A 20,380-nucleotide genomic window follows, 5' to 3' on the forward strand; every position below is an offset into this window, starting at 1 on the left:
TTTAAAATAGAAAATATAATCGGGTCATTGATCGGGTAAATGGGTCAAGACTTTTAACCCTAACCCGACACGGAAAAAAATCGTGTCGACCCGGATCCAACCCATTTAATAATCGTGTTAAATTTGACAATTCATATCCATTTATTCATATTGTGTTCGTGTCGGATAATCGGGTCCTGTCAAATTTTGCCAACTCTAGCTAAAGCCATTGTTGCAATTAAAACGCCCGTCATCTCTGCTGCGAGGGAGAAGGAGAAACAAAATTAAGATGGAAATTGGGCGAGGCAAACAGAGAGCCCCAAATAAGCCAAATCTAGTAATAACAATGGGTCCCAGGGGTTCTGGCAAATCGAAGCTAGCCATTGATATGGCGTCCCACTTCCCAGTCGAAATCATCAACGCTGATTTTAGGCAACTCCATCAAGGCCCTGATGTTCTCACCAACAATGTCTTCCTTCCAGACCCAAAGGGCTTTTCTCCTTTCTCTTTCTGTCTTTGTGTTCTTCAATGTTCTCTTCGCACACTTGGATGCCAGTTTGTAAATTATAATGTTGTGTCGAGTTTTTTACTAAATGGTTTCTGATTTTTTTTTTTTTTTTTGATTTTGTAAAAGTAGAGTCACATCCTCTTTTGTACCAGTAAGTCCACGTTATGCCAAATCTCAATTATCAGGATTTGAAATTAATGTCGGCCACCTCTCTCATCCTTCACCCTATGAAATTAAAGCATTTGTTTCCACTTTCTTCTACATTCATAATTATATACTATATTTTCTGAGGATTGCAACTTACAAACACAAATCTAGAAACATATGGAAAGCAAACTCCAAAACAAGAAGCCAAGTATTCTGATGTTACCATGGCTAGCTCATGGCCACATAACTCCATATCTTGCGCTTGCCAAGAAGCTCTCGCAACAAAACTTTCACATATATTTCTGCTCTACTCCCATCAATCTACAATCCATGAGCCAAAATCTCAAGAAAAATTTCAACTTCAATACAGCTTATAGACCTCCAACTTCCTTGTACGTTTCCTGAACTTCATGATCCATATAATCACACCACCAAAAACATTCCCCGCCATCTGATCCCCACTCTCATAGAAGCATTTGATGCCGCAAAACCTGCATTTTGCAATGTTCTGGAGACCCTTAAACCAACCCTAGTAATATATGATCTATTCCAGCCATGGGCCGCTGAGGCAGCTTATCAGCATGACATTGCTGCTGTTGCGTTCGTAACCATTGCTGCAGCAAGCTTTTCTTTTTTTCTTCAGAATTCCAGCTTGAAATTCCCTTTCCCAGAATTTGATCTGCCTGAGTCAGAAATCCAGAAAATGACCCAGTTCAAGCATCGTATTGTGAACGGCACCGAAAATAGGGACAGGTTCTTAAAAGCTATTGATCTGTCTTGCAAACTAGTCTTGGTAAAAACCTCAAGAGAGATCGAATCCAAGGATTTGCATTACTTGTCGTATATAACAAAAAAAGAAACTATCCCGGTTGGGCCTCTAGTTCAAGAACCTATATACACAGACAATAATAATGATACAAAGATCATGGACTGGCTGAGCAGAAAGGAGCCTTCTTCAGTTGTGTACGTATCATTTGGCAGTGAGTACTTTCTTTCCAAGGAAGAAATGAATGAGTTAGCTAGTGGGTTATTGCTCAGCGAGGTTAGTTTTATATGGGTTGTGAGATTTCATTCTGAAGGAAACTTTACTATCGAGGAGGCACTGCCTCAAGGCTTTGCTGAGGAGATTCAAGGGAATAATAAGGGGATGGTAGTGCAAGGTTGGGCTCCACAGGCTAAAATTTTAGGGCATGGAAGCATAGGGGGATTTATCAGTCACTGTGGTTGGGGTTCTACTGTTGAGGGAATAATGTATGGGGTACCAATCATAGCGGTGCCGATGGTGCTCGATCAGCTATTTAATGCCAAGATGGTTGCTGATATAGGTGTGGGCTTGGAAGTGCCAAGAGATGAAATCAATCAAAGGGTTAGAAAAGAAGAACTCGCAAGGGTTTTTAAACAAGTTGTGGAGCAAGAAGAAGGGCAGCAAATAAAAAGAAAAGCTAAAGAATTGAGTGAGAGCATAAAGAAGAAAGGAGATGATGAAGAGATCAATGTGGTGGAGAAGCTGCTGCAGCTTGTCAAGGTACCTAGTTAGAGCTTAGCTCATAATTGATTTGCAAAAACAAAGTTTCCAAACAACAATATTGCCTGTATGATTTCAACATGTTCGTGTCTTCGTGGTGTGTATAGCCAGCCATTCTGTAGTGTGGATATAGAGCTTACCGTCTTGTAATTTAGGAAAAGTTTTGGGTACTCTTAGAGTGCCACCTTTCTTAATTATTATTATTTTTTTATTCACTCTTCATCAACCAATTATAACAATATCCATGATTATATAATAAATAGTGAACGGATGGTCAATTGTCCGAAAGGGTAATTGGGCCAATCAATTGGAGAAAACTTAGCGTTTTATTGAGGTAGAAACTTCAATTATTATTATTTTGGGAAATGAAAGTCTCAACCACTATATTTCTACCCAATAACTCTAAGAGAAAAAGACACATATGCTCTCAAATTTTGAAAAAATAATTATGTACATCTCAGGTTTTTAATAAAGAAAATTAAGATATTCTTTTGACTAAATATTCTTTGACTCTAGCAACTCAAAAAAATTGGCTCCAAAGTTTTATAATAAATAGAAATATAATATTAAAATAAATGTAACAATATATATATATATATATATATATGTAAGGAAATAGGATCGAAGGATGGGTGTGCTTTCGTTGGAACTCAAAATTTAAAACTTGAATTAAACAATGGATTGAAATGGATCGGCTTTGTCCAAATTTTAAAATAAATTACCAGCTTTAAATTAAGTAGATTTGCTTTATAACGCGGTTGGTCAGGATTTTAAATAGGTACGTGGCGTTGTATCTAGATTGATGCAGAGCCAGGTCTGCCTTTGGCACCAGATCTGACTTAGGACAGATCAATATGCCGCACGGACTAGTTTCCAGCCGATATACCGAATAATTACCAAATAATTATTAGGTTCTTTAGCAAGCCTAGCAACACATACATCTAAAGGCTTGGGTGCATACACAGTACCAGATCCGGTTCCCGGAAATGGTGCTCTGAAGGAAAGGAGGGAGAAGAGAAGATTTACAACTGAGGATCGAGATCTGGTCTCTTTGCCTCAGAGGAATGTACAATTTATATGGCAGATCTGATAGAGATCAGTCTGCAAAGCATACATGAATTTAAATGCTTTAAAATAAATTACAGAAATTAAATGCTTTAAAGTAAATTGCGAAAATTTAAATTACATTGAGCTTTTAAAATTTTAAAGAACTGAATTTAAACATACATATTTGCTTTGATTGCTCTTTGGCTTTACAAATTTTCAAATCTTTCCAGAAGGGAAGATTGAAAGACGGGAAGATTAAGAAGGTAAAGAACTAGTCTGTTCACCCAAAGCTCTGTGATAGAACTATTGTGTAAACAAAAAATTTCCTTGAATCCTTCGGACTCTTCCGAGAGAGAGATATTTAGAGAGAAGGAAGAGAAGAAGAGAGAGAAGTTGAAACTCTAAAATGAAAAACCTGAGGAGTCTAAGTCTTCCTCTTGGTTTATATACAAAAGTTCTTTAAACTGTTCACTGTAGCAGAACTTTGAGTGCACAATAATCTTTGGAAATCGGCACTGTAGTGGGAGCGGAGCTTCTTGACACAGTGTTCTTTGGAGCATACAGTGTTTTCTAATTTTACAAACTTTAAATAAATTTGGGTGAAGAGACATGTGCGCTCTCACTTGTGTCCAAAGGACCACCCGAAGATACAAAATACGTAAACAAATGAAAATACTGGAATACTTAAATAGAATACTTTTTTTTTTTGAATAGTTACATGAACTATTTACAATGCTTTAAAGGAGAGAAAATTCCAAAACAATCATCTTCATTATCGTCTCCAAGAGAAACGGTTGGCTCTTCATCTTCGTCTTCATCTTCAGAGGAGTCAGCCACTGATGACTTTGACCGGGAGGCGAGGAGCTGTTCCATGGCTTTGAAGTATTCTTCTTCAGTCTTGGCACTTGCTAAAAGGGCTTGGGCTTTGGATTTTTGAGAAAGGAAAATGCCTTGGGTTTTTATGTCTTTGATGGTTGGTTGTAAATGGCCTTTAGAAGAAAGCCATTTTTCAATATCGCTTGTAGTCAATTTGGATTGTTCATCGAATTTTGACCACCATTTGACTTTAAAGGTTCTTTGAAGGATTAATTGGGAATCTTGAGTGTGATGTCGGAGACTCCACATCCAAACCCAAGGGAGAAAGAAGTTTGTACAAAAACAAAGAAAAAGAGGAAATCTTTTCTCAGACTCAGTAGGTTTGTAATGGGCTTTAAAAAGATTTAGGCATTGTATAGCGTTTGGGGTAAGGATATCTGGGCTTGGCCCAAAATGATTCCACCAATGATGAAACCAATTTGGTAGGCTTTGGACGGTTATTTTTGAATTGAAGAAAAATAACCAAGAATGTGATTTTTTAGGGTTTTGGATAAAAAAAGGTGTTATACCAGGCTTGTTGGTAATCCCAGTAGGAACAAGTCCGACAATGTGGTAAACGGGTCTCAAAATTTAAAGGGAAGGTTTTGAAATTGTGGAGTAGATCACCCTACTGATTTGGGCTTAATACTTTTAGGATTGTGGCCGTAGAATAGGCCGGCTCAGAATGAGTATCACTGAGAAAGAAATGTTTGAATTTGACTGACTCAGTAATTTCTAAAATGCTTTGATAATAAGACTGGGGTTTTGTTAAATCCCATGGTTTAAAAAACCAGCCTTTGGGGAAAAACTTTGAAATGCTTTGAAAAGGATCAATATGGTAAAATCCATATTCCATAGAAAGAATGTTTTGAAAATGGGTTTTATCAAACCAATCGGAAGTTTTCTTTGAAGGTGTTGGCTGAGAAAGCACAATTTGAGAGGATGAGCTTTCACAGGACACAACAACATTTTGGGAAGAAGGCTTTGAGACTTCTTTGGAAATGGGCTTTTCTTCTTTTCTGGGAGAAGTTTGGTTTTGAGAAAGGCTTTGTAAATCGAGCATAAGCTCAGGGGATTTTGTAATGGAACTCATCAATTGCTTTACTTGGTCATCAGAAGAAATAGATTTGTATTGGGCTTCATGTTCTTCAACCAATTCAATCCAAGATTTAATGGGCATGGCCGAAGAAAGTAGCTTTTCTTTAGAAGGGGTTGAATGAGGCTCTTTTGAAGGTTCTTGAGATCCAGTGTCTTTAAGAACTGCTTTACCTTTGTCTCTTCTTTTTGGCGGCATTATCTGTTTTGAAGAAATTCTCTGGTTAGAAAATCAGGAACATAGTTTTTGTCACCTTTAATAAACTCAATATCAAAATAAAAAACACTTAAAATAGCTTGCCATCGTGCAAAAATCCGTTTGGATGCAATGTTTTGAACATCTTTTTCTAAAACATGTTTTGCAGCTTTACAATCAATTCTAAGTAAAAATTTTTGATTTAATAAATCACTTTGGAATTTAGATATGCATAAAACAATAGAAAGAATTTCTTTTTTGATAGTAGAATAATTTTTCTGGCAATCATTCCAATGTGCAGAAACATATTGTACTATCTGTTCTTTATCATTTTCTTTTTGTTTAATATACCTCCATAACCTATATCAGATGCATCAGTTTCAACAATTTTAGGTAATGCAGGATTTGCAAGAAATAAGCATGGGATATTTTTCACAGATTGCTTTATTAATCTAACAACTTTAGTATGTTCTTCTGACCATACAACAGGATTATTTTTCAACCTATCATGCAAAGGTTTAGACATCCTATTGATGTTAGGGCAGAAGTCGAGAACATAATTTAAACTACCAAGAAATCTTTGTAATTGGATTTTGTCCAGAATTTTGTCTGGGAATTTATCCGCAAACAATAGTGATCTCTCTATTGGAGTGATGGTTCCTTTGGAAATATGGTGACCGAGGAACCTGACTTTAGTTTGAAACAGTGAAATTTTTGAACTAGAGAGGGCTAGTCCAGCTTTTCTAGTAGCAAGATAAAAAGTTTTTAAATGTTTGAAATGTTGATCAATAGATTGAGAAAAGATCAACACATCATCAATATAAACAATGCAAAACTCAGAATAGGGATTATAAATATCGTTCATGATTCTTTGAAACTCTGAGGGTACATTTTTTAAACCAAAAGGCATTACTGTCCATTCGTATTGACCAAAGGGAACAGTAAAAGCTGTTTTATATTGGTCTTTAGGGTGAATCTGAATTTGCCAAAAACCCGACTTCATATCAAATTTTGAAAAAATGAAAGCTGAGCAGAGTTTTTGAAGTAAATCTTTTTTGTTAGGTATGGGATACCTAATCCATTTTAAAGCTTTATTCAAAGGTTTGTAATTTATCACAAGTCTCGGAATACCTCTTTCAATTTCAGAATTTTTATTTACATAAAAAGCGGCACAAGACCATGGTGATCTGGACTTTACAATGAGACCTTTGGTTTCTAAATCTTTTATTTCATTTTTACAATGTTGTTCCAATTCCATATTCATTTGGATTGGACGAGCTTTAGTAGGTATTTGCTTTTCATCAAAAGAATTTTCATAAGGCAAATCTACCAAATGTTGTTTTCTATTCCAAAAAGCAGATGGTAAATCGGCACATATTTCTTTTTCAATAAGAACTTTAAAATCAGAGATTTTTCTTTGTATAAAATCATTTTGCAATTGACTTTCAATTCTTTGGAAACTTAAATCCTTTTGTAAACAAAATAGATCATCTTGTTTAGATTTAAGGATGGCATTGACTTTGTTTTGGTAAACAGAACAAGCTTTGACAATGTTAAGATTCCTTGTCTTTGGTTTTTCAATAAATGAGAAAACAAGATCTTTGGATTTTGCTCTGAAATATATACCATCATAATTGACAGCATAAGGGGTTATGAGATTTATAAAAGGGGTTCCTAAAATGATAGCATGGTGTATATCATTTGTAAGAACAAAAGAGGTTTTAAATTCAATTTCATCGTTATAAATCGAAGCTTCTACTTTGGAATTAACCTTTAGTTTTGAATTATTTGCAGCAGAGAGTCTTTCATTTGTCTTTTCATGAAATCTTTTTGGAACAATGTCCTCACGAATGCAATTTAAATCAGCACCAGTGTCAAAAAGAGCAATGGCGTCCATTGCAAAATCTTTGGAAAAGATTAAAGTAATTTTCACCAAATATTTTCTGGTGGTGATTTGTTTTAAAACAAACAAAAAATCTTTTGGAACAGACTTAATGTTTTCAACTTTTTGATCAATATTATCATCATCATCAGGAGTTGACTCATTATCTGAGTTATCCTGTAATTGTTTTTGTAAAAGAAGTTGGATAGTATTAGAATCACTTTTTTGTTTTTCTTTTAAATCCTTTATTTCAAGTTTAATATCCTTGATCTCCTTTTGAAGATCTTGGATACTAGGGGTAGATTTCTTTGTTTTCTTTTTATCTAAAATCTCAGTAAGATCGTAAGAATCCTTTTTAACAATAGGAACTTTAGAAGTTTCTGCTTTGTTTGAATCCATGGTTTTCAAAAGTTTGTCAAGATATTCCTTTTGAAGATTTGGATCAGAAATATGCTTTACAAGTTCAAGAAAAATCTCCTGGTCTTTAGTCAAAACATTAATTTTCTTTAAATAAGAATCCGAATCAGAATCGCTACTGCTAGATGCAGAGGTATCCGAATCAAATAACTCATCAACCTGGAGGGGGTCACTGTCTCCCGACATGGAAGACTCAGAGTCAGAAGACTCTACTAGAAGGGGGGCTATTTTGGAAAGGATGTCCTCATTGAGGTCAAGCTCATGGAGTTTCTTGTTCATTCTGTAAAATTTTGCAGTATAGCCTTTCATACCACATTTGAAACATGTAGCTTCTTTGAAATTGAATGGGGTCTTAGGTTTGGTTTTAAACTCTTTCTTTTTAGAGAAATTATGTTTCTTATAAGGCTTCGAAGGTTTCTTATAAGGAAGTTTTCTAAAATCATGAAAGGGTTTCCTATGACTCTTAGACTTGTAATGTTTCTTGTAAGGTTTTGAAGAACACTTACCATTACAGTCTTTAGAAGTAGAAGTTTTAAAGGGGTCATAATTGAATTGCTTACAGAAACCGCCTAATTCTTGCTTAGATTTCCTAAGCTCCCATTTTAGACGTCTCTATAGTTTCAAATCTTGACAGATCTTTAAACCTTCTTTATTGACAAAACTGACTAGTTCACCATAGGTGAGCTCGTCATAAGGAACACGATTGTCATAAAGAGCTTTAATGGAATTTCTAACATTTTCTCCCAAAATGGTAGGTAAACCTGCAAGGAATTTTTCCTTCCAAGTTACATGATTAGCATCATCCCTTAGGAAGAGTCTAGTAAAGAAAGTTGTTTTGTAATCTTAGAATTCACTGAGTTTTCTACACCTCAAGTTGTGTAGTAACTCGGCGTTTTTGTCCCTAAGGTGAGAAGGGTCACCTATGAAGTGAAGGGATATGGTCAGAATCAGGGTAGCTACTGCATCATGAATTGGATTATTGAATTCGTCAAGAATGGGAGCACCATTCTCATCGATTTGGATGGCATTAAAGATGTCTAATTGCTGCAATTTAGTGAGAAGATGATCCCACCATCCTTTAAGTTGACCAGTAAAACCAGCAATTAGGATTTCTACAATGGCTTTGTCAGAAGTTCCCGATTGGGTTTTATAGGCATTGGCTGCCATGGTCATTTGCTGCAATACACCTAGAATGTTGTACTCAGACATTCCATCTATATTCCACTCATAGACAGATGATGCATTATATCGAGCTTGATTTAATGCACTAGGCCTGTTGTCTATAGTCAAATCAGGTGGAGATTTGGAAGTAGGGAGGGCTAATTCCCAATGGATTTTATTGGCTTTAGGAACAGGTTCTTCGGTAAAGACTTCTAAGTAGAGGCAATAGAAACCTGGTCTTGTTCTAGTACTCCAATCTTGCTAGATTGAGGAGTATCAGGGGCTATTTGAATCTTACTAGATGAGGAAGAAGCAGCTTCTATCATATCTAGTTGTTCTCTAATGGCTTTGGCAAAATCTGATTTTAATTCATGGACAAGCCTTTGGCTAGTTTTCGAAACCTGAAAAGGTTTGAAAATAGGTTCCTTAAGCTTTTTATCAGAATCTGATTTTGAAGGAATAGACTTTAGACTAGGAGAAACAGATATGGTTGACTGTTGGAATTGGTTTTCTATTCTAGTCAACTGTTTTCCTATAGTATTTAAGTTAGTATTGCAGAAATTATTCTGTTGAATAATACTACTTAAATTACTATCAGTATCATTAGGTTTAAGGATTTTGTAAGGTGGAGCTCTAATTTGAATAGGAGGTTCGCCGTGGTCAACGGTTACACTCCGGAGAGGTGGATGCTCAGAATCGACTGTTCTATCACTTTCGGAGAGTTTCCATTCAGTGGTCTTCTTCCTAATAGTAATAGGGTTTGACTCTTTGAAGGGGTAAGAGATGTTGTTATTAGAAGAATATATCTCGAACCAATCAAAAAACAATATATGAACTTGATGAAGATTCACAAATTCATAATAAGTTTGTTGGATTTCTTTTCTTTGATTTAGAAAATGCTAAAAAAACCAAAGTCTTTTTTCTTTATTGTTTTCTGAATAAAAATCATTATGAAGAAGAGTTTTATCCAAATCAAAGTGCTTTTCAATAACATTTATAACGTTTTCTGTGACAGCAGAGAACGTAGGGGAAGTTGGAGGAGAATGTTCCTTCTCATCCTGTCTTTGTTCATGTTGACTGCTAATATAAATGGGATGAGGTACTTTTGTGGTATAGTCAACAGAACGAATGGAGGAGCTAGGTAAATCCGAAGTGGAAAACCTAGGTTGACTTTGAAAGGGAAGATTTATAACAAAAGGGATTTTTGTAAATCTCATTTCTAAGGAAGGAATACTTGAGCACGATTCTTTATCAGAAAATCTAGTGGAATTAGATCTCCTGAACGACAATTTGACTTTACCATCTGAATACTGAGTCACATTTTGCAACTCTGTATTTGGCTCAAGCTGTTTTGGAACTGCTGGTGGAGCAATTCCTTCAAGAATCCATTCCTCTAGAAGATTGACATCTTTCCATTGGATTGGTTTTGGAATGACAGTGTTTGCTTTAGACAAGTCAGTCTGCAAGAGAAGAGTCTCATCTCTTTTTGACTGGAATTTATGCTGCGTACTAAACGCAGAGATCATAGCCTTATAAGAGATTTTAAATATTAAAGCAACTGGGACAGATCCCTCTATCATATTGTAATTATGCGTTTTAATCTGTAAAATCATGCTTTTCAAAGTATTTTTGTCTTTTAGAGAAAGTGTTATATTTGGATAACAGTCAAAAGAAATTGGACCTTTACAAAGACTGGACTCGATGCTACTTAGCAAAGAATCATCAAAAGAGATGAATCGACCATCTCTAAGGACAACAATGATAGAAGTATCCAAGCCTTCTTTGGTTAAAGGCTTTATTCCTATTTGGATCAAACCAATGTGGATGTAATTAAAATTCTTTTTTTTTAACTTCTTTAAAGATTTTTCTGAAAACAAATGAATTGTTTCAAATGGTGAAGAAAGGGTTATGTCTCTTTCTTTGGTTTTTATGACATAATCACTTTTTAGGAAATCAAACTTTTTTGTTTTGTAAATTTGTTCTTTTGAAATCTTTGGAAGTTCCCAACAATCAATTGCTTTATCAAAGTTCTCAATAATGAATTCTTCCGAACTCACAACATGCTTTGAATCACTAGTCTTCCCAGAAGAAGAGCTAGAAAAGGACGATGTTCTACAGTGTAGAGGATTCATGGTCAGAATCCTATGGTCTATCTTTTGGTTTGGTCAGAATGGCTACAGGTATGGTTTTACAGCCCTAAACGGAAAACTTATCCTTGGACGGGACTTACTACCAGTAAAAATTCACCACACAAACAAAACTTCAAAATAAAACACAAGATTTTAAACACAAAATTCTAGACTGCTTTACACAATCCTCCCCTTGGCTCTGATACCAGAAGGAAATTCTAGACTGCTTTACAGAAACCGCCTAATTCTTGCTTAGATTTCCTAAGCTCCCATTTTAGACGTCTCTGTAGTTTCAAATCTTGACAGATCTTTAAACCTTCTTTATTGACAAAACTGACTAGTTCACCATAGGTGAGCTCGTCATAAGGAACACGATTGTCATAAAGAGCTTTGATGGAATTTCTAACCTTTTCTCCCAAAAGGATGTAGCTTCTTTGAAATTGAATGGGATCTTAGGTTTGGTTTTAAACTCTTTCTTTTTAGAGAAACTATGTTTCTTATAAGGCTTCGAAGGTTTCTTATAAGGAAGTTTTCTAAAATCATGAAAGGGTTTCCTATGACTCTTAGACTTGTAATGTTTCAAATGTGGTATGAAAGGCCATACTGCAAAATTTTGCAGAATGAACAAGAGACTCCATGAGCTTGACCTCAATGAGGACATCCTTTCCAAAATAGCCCCCCTTCTAGTAGAGTCTTCTGACTCTGAGTCTTCCATGTCGGGAGACAGTGACCCCCTCCAGGTTGATGAGTTATTTGATTCGGATACCTCTGCATCTTGCAGTAGCAATTCTGATTCGGATTCTTATTTAAAGAAAATCAATGTTTTGACTAAAGACCAGGAGATTTTTCTTGAACTTGTAAAGCATATTTCTGATCCAAATCTTCAAAAGGAATATCTTGACAAACTTTTGAAAACCATGGATTCAAACAAAGCAGAAACTTCTAAAGTTCCTATTGTTAAAAAGGATTCTTACGATCTTACTGAGATTTTAGACAAAAAGAAAACAAAGAAATCTACCCCTAGTATCCAAGATCTTCAAAAGGAGATCAATGATATTAAACTTGAAATAAAGGATTTAAAAGAAAAACAAAAAAGTGATTCTAATACTATCCAACTTCTTTTACAAAAACAATTACAGGATAACTCAGATAATGAGTCAACTCCTGATGATGATGATAATATTGATCAAAAAGTTGAAAACATTAAGTCTGTTCCAAAAGATTTTTTGTTTGTTTTAAAACAAATCACCACCAGAAAATATTTGGTAAAAATTACTTTAATCTTTTCCAAAGATTTTGCAATGGACGCCATTGCTCTTTTTGACACTGGTGCTGATTTAAATTGCATTCGTGAGGACATTGTTCCAAAAAGATTTCATGAAAAGACAAATGAAAGACTCTGTGCTGCAAATAATTCAAAACTAAAGGTTAATTCCAAAGTTGAAGCTTCAATTTATAACGATGAAATTGAATTTAAAACCTCTTTTGTTCTTACAAATGATATACACCATGCTATCATTTTAGGAACCCCTTTTATAAATCTCATAACCCCTTATGCTGTCAATTATGATGGTATATATTTCAGAGCAAAATCCAAAGATCTTGTTTTCTCATTTATTGAAAAACCAAAGACAAGGAATCTTAACATTGTCAAAGCTTGTTATGTTTACCAAAACAAAGTCAATGCCATCCTTAAATCTAAACAAGATGATCTATTTTGTTTACAAAAGGATTTAAGTTTCCAAAGAATTGAAAGTCAATTGCAAAATGATTTTATACAAAGAAAAATCTCTGATTTTAAAGCTCTTATTGAAAAAGAAATATATGCCGATTTACCTTCTGCTTTTTGGAATAGAAAACAACACTTGGTAGATTTGCCTTATGAAAATTCTTTTGATGAAAAGCAAATACCTACTAAAGCTCATCCAATCCAAATGAATATGGAATTGGAACAACATTGTAAAAATGAAATAAAAGATTTAGAAACCAAAGGTCTCATTGTAAAGTCCAGATCACCATGGTCTTGTGCCGCTTTTTATGTAAATAAAAATTCTGAAATTGAAAGAGGTATTCCGAGACTTGTGATAAATTACAAACCTTTGAATAAAGCTTTAAAATGGATTAGGTATCTCATACCTAACAAAAAAGATTTACTTCAAAAACTCTGCTCAGCTTTCATTTTTTCAAAATTTGATATGAAGTCGGGTTTTTAGTAAATTCAGATTCACCCTAAAGACCGATGTAAAACAGCTTTTACTGTTCCCTTTGGTCAATACGAATGGACAGTAATGCCTTTTGGTTTAAAAAATGCACCCTCAGAGTTTCAAAGAATCATGAACGATATTTATAATCCCTATTCTGAGTTTTGCATTGTTTATATTGATGATGTGTTGATCTTTTCTCAATCTATTGATCAACATTTCAAACATTTAAAAACTTTTTATCTTGCTACTAGAAAAGCTGGACTAGCCCTCTCTAGTTCAAAAATTTCACTGTTTCAAACTAAAGTCAGGTTCCTCGGTCACCATATTTCCAAAGGAACCATCACTCCAATAGAGAGATCACTATTGTTTGCGGATAAATTCCCAGACAAAATTCTGGACAAAATCCAATTACAAAGATTTCTTGGTAGTTTAAATTATGTTCTCGACTTCTGCCCTAACATCAATAGGATGTCTAAACCTTTGCATGATAGGTTGAAAAATAATCCTGTTGTATGGTCAGAAGAACATACTAAAGTTGTTAGATTAATAAAGCAATCTGTGAAAAATATCCCATGCTTATTTCTTGCAAATCCTGCATTACCTAAAATTGTTGAAACTGATGCATCTGATATAGGTTATGGAGGTATATTGAAACAAAAAGAAAAGGATAAAGAACATATAGTACAATATGTTTCTGCACATTGGAATGATTGCCAGAAAAATTATTCTACTATCAAAAAAGAAATTCTTTCTATTGTTTTATGCATATCTAAATTCCAAAGTGATTTATTAAATCAAAAATTTTTACTTAGAATTGATTGTAAAGCTGCAAAACATGTTTTAGAAAAAGATGTTCAAAACATTGCATCCAAACAGATTTTTGCACGATGGCAAGCTATTTTAAGTGTTTTTTATTTTGATATTGAGTTTATTAAAGGTGACAAAAACTATGTTCCTGATTTTCTAACCAGAGAATTTCTTCAAAACAGATAATGCCGCCAAAAAGAAGAGACAAAGGTAAAGCAGTTCTTAAAGACACTGGATCTCAAGAACCTTCAAAAGAGCCTCATTCAACCCCTTCTAAAGAAAAGCTACTTTCTTCGGCCATGCCCATTAAATCTTGGATTGAATTGGTTGAAGAACATGAAGCCCAATACAAATCTATTTCTTCTGATGACCAAGTAAAGCAATGGATGAGTTCCATTACAAAATCCCCTGAGCTTATGCTCGCTTTACAAAGCCTTTCTCAAAACCAAACTTCTCCCAGAAAAGAAGAAAAGCCCATTTCCAAATAAGTCTCAAAGCCTTCTTCCCAAAATGTTGTTGTGTCCTGTGAAAGCTCATCCTCTCAAACTGTGCTTTCTCAGCCAACACCTTCAAAGAAAACTTCCGATTGGTTTGATAAAACCCATTTTCAAAACATTCTTTCTATGGAATATGGATTTTACCATATTGATCCTTTTCAAAGCATTTCAAAGTTTTTCCCCAAAGGCTGGTTTTTTAAACCATGGGATTTAACAAAACCCCAGTCTTATTATCAAAGCATTTTAGAAATTACTGAGTCAGTCAAATTCAAACATTTCTTTCTCAGTGATACTCATTCTGAGCCGGCCTATTCTACGGCCACAATCCTAAAAGTATTAAGCCCAAATCAGTAGGGTGATCTACTCCACAATTTCAAAACCTTCCCTTTAAATTTTGAGACCCGTTTACCACATTGTCGGACTTGTTCCTACTGGGATTACCAACAAGCCTGGTATAACACCTTTTTTTATCCAAAACCCTAAAAAATCACATTCTTGGTTATTTTTCTTCAATTCAAAAATAACCGTCCAAAGCCTACCAAATTGGTTTCATCATTGGTGGAATCATTTTGGGCCAAGCCCAGATATCCTTACCCCAAACGCTATACAATGCCTAAATCTTTTTCTTTGTTTTTGTACAAACTTCTTTCTCCCTTGGGTTTGGATGTGGAGTCTCCGACATCACACTCAAGATTCCCAATTAATCCTTCAAAGAACCTTTAAAGTCAAATGGTGGTCAAAATTCGATGAACAATCCAAATTGACTACAAGCGATATTGAAAAATGGCTTTCTTCTAAAGGCCATTTACAACCAACCATCAAAGACATAAAAACCCAAGGCATTTTCCTTTCTCAAAAATCCAAAGCCCAAGCCCTTTTAGCAAGTGCCAAGACTGAAGAAGAATACTTCAAAGCCATGGAACAGCTCCTCGCCTCCCGGTCAAAGTCATCAGTGGCTGACTCCTCTGAAGATGGAGACGAAGATGAAGAGCCAACCGTTTCTCTTGGAGACGATAATGAAGATGATTGTTTTGGAATTTTCTCTCCTTTAAAGCATTGTAAATAGTTCATGTAACTATTCAAAAAAAAAAAAGTATTCTATTTAAGTATTCCAGTATTTTCATTTGTTTACGTATTTTGTATCTTCGGGTGGTCCTTTGGACACAAGTGAGAGCGCACATGTCTCTTCACCCAAATTTATTTAAAGTTTGTAAAATTAGAAAACACTGTATGCTCCAAAGAACACTGTGTCAAGAAACTCCGCTCCCACTACAGTGCCGATTTCCAAAGATTATTGTGCACTCAAAGTTCCGCTACAGTGAACAGTTTAAAGAACTTTTGTATATAAACCAAGAGGAAGACTTAGACTCCTCAGGTTTTTCATTTTAGAGTTTCAACTTCTCTCTCTTCTTCTCTTCCTTCTCTCTAAATATCTCTCTCTCGGAAGAGTCCGAAGGATTCAAGGAAATTTTCTGTTTACACAATAGTTCTATCACAGAGCTTTGGGTGAACAGACTAGTTCTTTACCTTCTTAATCTTCCCGTCTTTCAATCTTCCCTTCTGGAAAGATTTGAAAATTTGTAAAGCCAAAGAGCAATCAAAGCAAATATGTATGTTTAAATTCAGTTCTTTAAAATTTTAAAAGCTCAATGTAATTTAAATTTTCGCAATTTACTTTAAAGCATTTAATTTCTGCAATTTATTTTAAAGCATTTAAATTCATGTATGCTTTGCAGACTGATCTCTATCAGATCTGCCATATAAATTGTACATTCCTCTGAGGCAAAGAGACCAGATCTCGATCCTCAGTTGTAAATCTTCTCTTCTCCCTTCTTTCCTTCAGAGCACCATTTCCGGGAACCGGATCTGGTACTGTGTATGCACCCAAGCCTTTAGATGTATGTGTTGCTAGGCTTGCTAAAGAACCTAATAATTATTTGGTAATTATTCGGTATATCGGCTGGAAACTAGTCCGTGCGGCATATTGATCTGTCCTAAGTCAGATCTGGTGCCAAAGGCAGACCTGGCTCTGCATCAATCTAGATACAACGCCACGTACCTATTTAAAATCCTGACCAACCGCGTTATAAAGCAAATCTACTTAATTTAAAGCTGGTAATTTATTTTAAAATTTGGACAAAGCCGATCCATTTCAATCCATTGTTTAATTCAAGTTTTAAATTTTGAGTTCCAACGAAAGCACACCCATCCTTCGATCCTATTTCCTTCTGGTATATATATATATCAAAATAATTTCAATATTTAAAAAAATATTTTAACACTTTCCAATCTTATATTATATTTAACTAAATTTTATAATAAATAGAAACATGATATTAAAACAAATATATAAAAATTTAAATTATTTTCAATATTATATAAAATAATTTTAATATTATTAATACATGATATATTTTAAGTAAAATATATTTAACCCAAAGATTTATTTAAAATGTTTATAATAATTTACATTTAAAAATTATTTATATATTAAAAATATTATATTATTATTAATTTACTAGACAAATTGAACGAATTTAAATTATATTTATATTTAATATAAGTGTCTTTTTCCCTAACTCGAAATGTGTTAGCGATTATTTAATAATTGTCACAGCGAAGGGTCTATAATGGTCGTTAGTTTCTGATAGTGATTGACATTTAGCATTCGTTTTTTTTTTATTAAGAGGGGTTCTTAACAGAGCTAAGAAAAAACAAGGCGGGGATAGACTACCCCATAAGTGTCTTGGGACATAAACTGGAGCACCCCTTTAGGTGGAGAGTTAAAAACATGAAGCCCTAACGGGATAGAACAAGCTAAAGTAGCCAAATAATCCGCGGCAAAATTAGCCTCCCTGTAAACATGAGTAATCTCCACCCGTCAGTTGCGTCTGATGAGTTCTTGAATAACACGAATGAGAGTAGAAAACTCATTGGAATTCACCATGTTGTTCTTCACAAGTTGAGTAACGCAGCGACTATCAACCTCAACACAAAGCCATCGGATCCCTTTATTCCACGCCAGAATCAATCCTTGATAGAGGCCCCATAATTCTGCCATAGTCACTGAACAAGTCCCTAGATTCATCCCAAAGCCAGCAACCCAATGACCATTGTGGTCGCGAATCAGGCCCCCCGCAGCAGCTACACCAGTCGCCTTGCAGGCACCATCTGAGTTCAACTTGCACCATGGCCAATTCGGCAGTGACCAACCAATCCATTTGTTGACTTTTCTATTTGTCGAGATCAAAGAAGACCCTTGAAGCAGAATCACCTCCTCTGTGCGAGCCTTGACATCATTAACCATGGATAAACTGTCCATGGCTAGTCCATTCACCCAGAACTGGTTCCTCCAAAACCATAGTCTCCATATCGCTATACCAAAGAAACAAACCCAATTTCGGACTCCATAAATAGGCCAAGCATTCTGGAGATTATTCATCATCCATTCTTTAAAAGGAGCTTTGAAGAAACGCTGCCTCATTACTACAGGAATCACCTGAGACCAAAAACCTTTCGTAACCATGCAGTCTCTTAAAACATGCAAGATATCCTCAATCAAGGCCCCACATCTATCACACTCAGTATTTATCAACATGTGACGCCTTGCAATTTCAGCTTTGGTTTTCAACCGACCATGAAGAGCTAACCAAATGAAAACTTTAACACCCTGAGGGCCTTGCCACTTCCAAGCCATCTTCCAACTAGAATCATGTAAAAGATTATCCGGAGGACTGATAGCATAATAAGCCGAGAAGACCGAGAAATTCCCCTTATTAGAATGCGACCAATAGAACTGATCCGGACCTAGCAAATCTGAGGGAGGATGTATTGACGCAATCTTCATGATGGCAGTGTGAGGAAGAAAATGATCAAATAATGCCCAGTTCCATTGCCCATTCGCTGCCACACAATCAGCAACCATTAACTGAGTGAGATGATCGGGAATAGAAGAAATGACCTGGCTCACAAGGAGCTTATCCTTATACACCCAACAGTCCCACCAAAAACGGATTCCTTTACCATCACCAACAGACCAGCACACACTGAACATCGTGTCAAGCCAAATCTTACCAATAGCTTTCCACATATGGGATCCATAGCGAGTCGGCAATGAAAGAGGGGGTTTGGAATTATTAACCCCATATTTGGTACACAGGACCCGAACCCATAGGCTATCCTTAGCTGAGATGACTCCCCAACTGAGCTTCATTAAGAGCGCTTGATTCATCACATTTAAATCCTTAAGCCCTAGGCCTCCATAAGCCTTTGGTTTGCACAAAGTATCCCAGCTAACCATACTCATCCGCTGCTGATCGGAGTTTCCACTCCATATGAATTTCCTGCACGCCTTATCAATCTTCAGATTAATTCCAGTGGGGAGGCTAGTTGTTTGCATTGCGTAAACTGGGATAGCTTGTAAAACTATCTGAGCAAGGGTTATTCTGCTAGCCAAAGACAACAGAGATGCATGCCATCCCGAAAGACGCCTTTCCACTTTGTCAATAATATTATGATATGTATGCTGCGATACACGAGTATGCAGCAGCGACATCCCAAGGTACATGCCCAAGTCCTTGGTGACGGGGATCCCAAGGTCAGCCCCAATTCTTTTCATGCTCCGAGTCAAAATATTTTTGGAGAAGAAAACTTGAGATTTAGCATTCGTATTTTAATTGACAATTATAATGCAAAGTGATAATGAACATTGTTAATTTTATAATCTCCAATATTTTTTATAATGTAAAGTGATAGCTGACCTAACTTCTTGGAGCGCGGGCCCTATCGGTAGTAATTTTAAAGTGATAATGAACAATTTTAATAATAGAAAGTGATGGCTACATAAATTTGACTTCTTCGGGGAGGGGCCTTAGTGATAGTAATTTAGGTCTGAATTGGTACATGATTTGATTAGAAATAAATGGATTTGGGTATGAAAAGTGTGGGACTATTCGCACTCCTTTAAATACCTCTTAAAATTTCTTTAATTATTTTACAATTTTAAGTTTTATTAAAATTATATAATAGAATAATTTTTATTTAAATTCCACTCAAAAGTCAAATAATTTTTTTTCTTAAAAATTGTTTATACGGCATATTTTCATTTTCATGTAAGAGTTTTAAATTTCAGTGGCAGCCACATCAAGTATAGAATTCTGCAAACACCCCGCCATGAGTGTCGCAATCTCATACCACCACCGCCAATCTAAACAAATTCCCAAGCAACTGGGCATAGCCAAATTCATTAATGGCCCTATCCCACCATACACTCCTCTAAATCTAATCCTAGCCATTGTCCATGTCCACTGTCCATGTCCTTCTCATCAAAATGAATTAACTCTGATGAATGCCATTGAAAATGTATTTCCAAATGCAGCTAATTCATTTTGTACAAAAACGGATATTATAGCATCTCACATTTCGAGATTTCCCTTCATTTAAAATTAAGTTTCATGTTTCTTAAGACGGTAAAAGTAGTTAAGGAAGGCGAAGGCAAGCAGCAAATTAAGCTTGAAACCACTGAAATTTCAGACTATAATGAAGAACAGCTGTGTGAAACTTGTTTATTATTCAAGTTTTTATGTTCGAATAAAATATATATAAAAAGAATTTATTACTCTATGTGAAAAGAGAAGAAACCATTGTTTTTTTCTTTTGAATTGAAGAAATCTTGTTGTTGAAATGGAGTTTCGTAATAAAAATAAATAAAATTTAAAGAATGAGTTTACAGTAATAAGTTTTAATTAAGGGTATTTTTGTCATTGAAAGAGGTGTTAAAAGAATTTTATAATATTTTTAAATATTTTAATGGGGTTAATAAATAAAATGGGTGTTAAGAGATATTTAAAGAGGTGCCAATAGTCTCACTCGTATGAAAATATTGATTGAATTAATAAATGAGTCTCATTCAATAAATGAATTATTTGAGTT

At 35.1% G+C, this 20,380-nt stretch overlaps 1 protein-coding gene across 1 annotated transcript; it reads left to right on the forward strand.

The window, feature by feature from the left end:
- The first annotated feature begins 774 nt into the window (after positions 1–774).
- On the forward strand, positions 775–2,291 carry LOC18035124 (flavanone 7-O-glucoside 2''-O-beta-L-rhamnosyltransferase). The gene is given in 2 exon segments (XM_006424251.2): positions 775–990; positions 992–2,291. Coding segments are annotated over 2 exon segments (1,359 nt in total). The 5' UTR covers positions 775–811; the 3' UTR covers positions 2,172–2,291.
- The last annotated feature ends 18,089 nt before the right edge of the window (positions 2,292–20,380 follow it).

The sequence above is a fragment of the Citrus clementina genome, unplaced genomic scaffold, assembly GCF_000493195.1.
Source record: "Citrus clementina cultivar Clemenules unplaced genomic scaffold, Citrus_clementina_v1.0 scaffold_8, whole genome shotgun sequence".
NCBI lineage: Eukaryota > Viridiplantae > Streptophyta > Magnoliopsida > Sapindales > Rutaceae > Citrus > Citrus x clementina.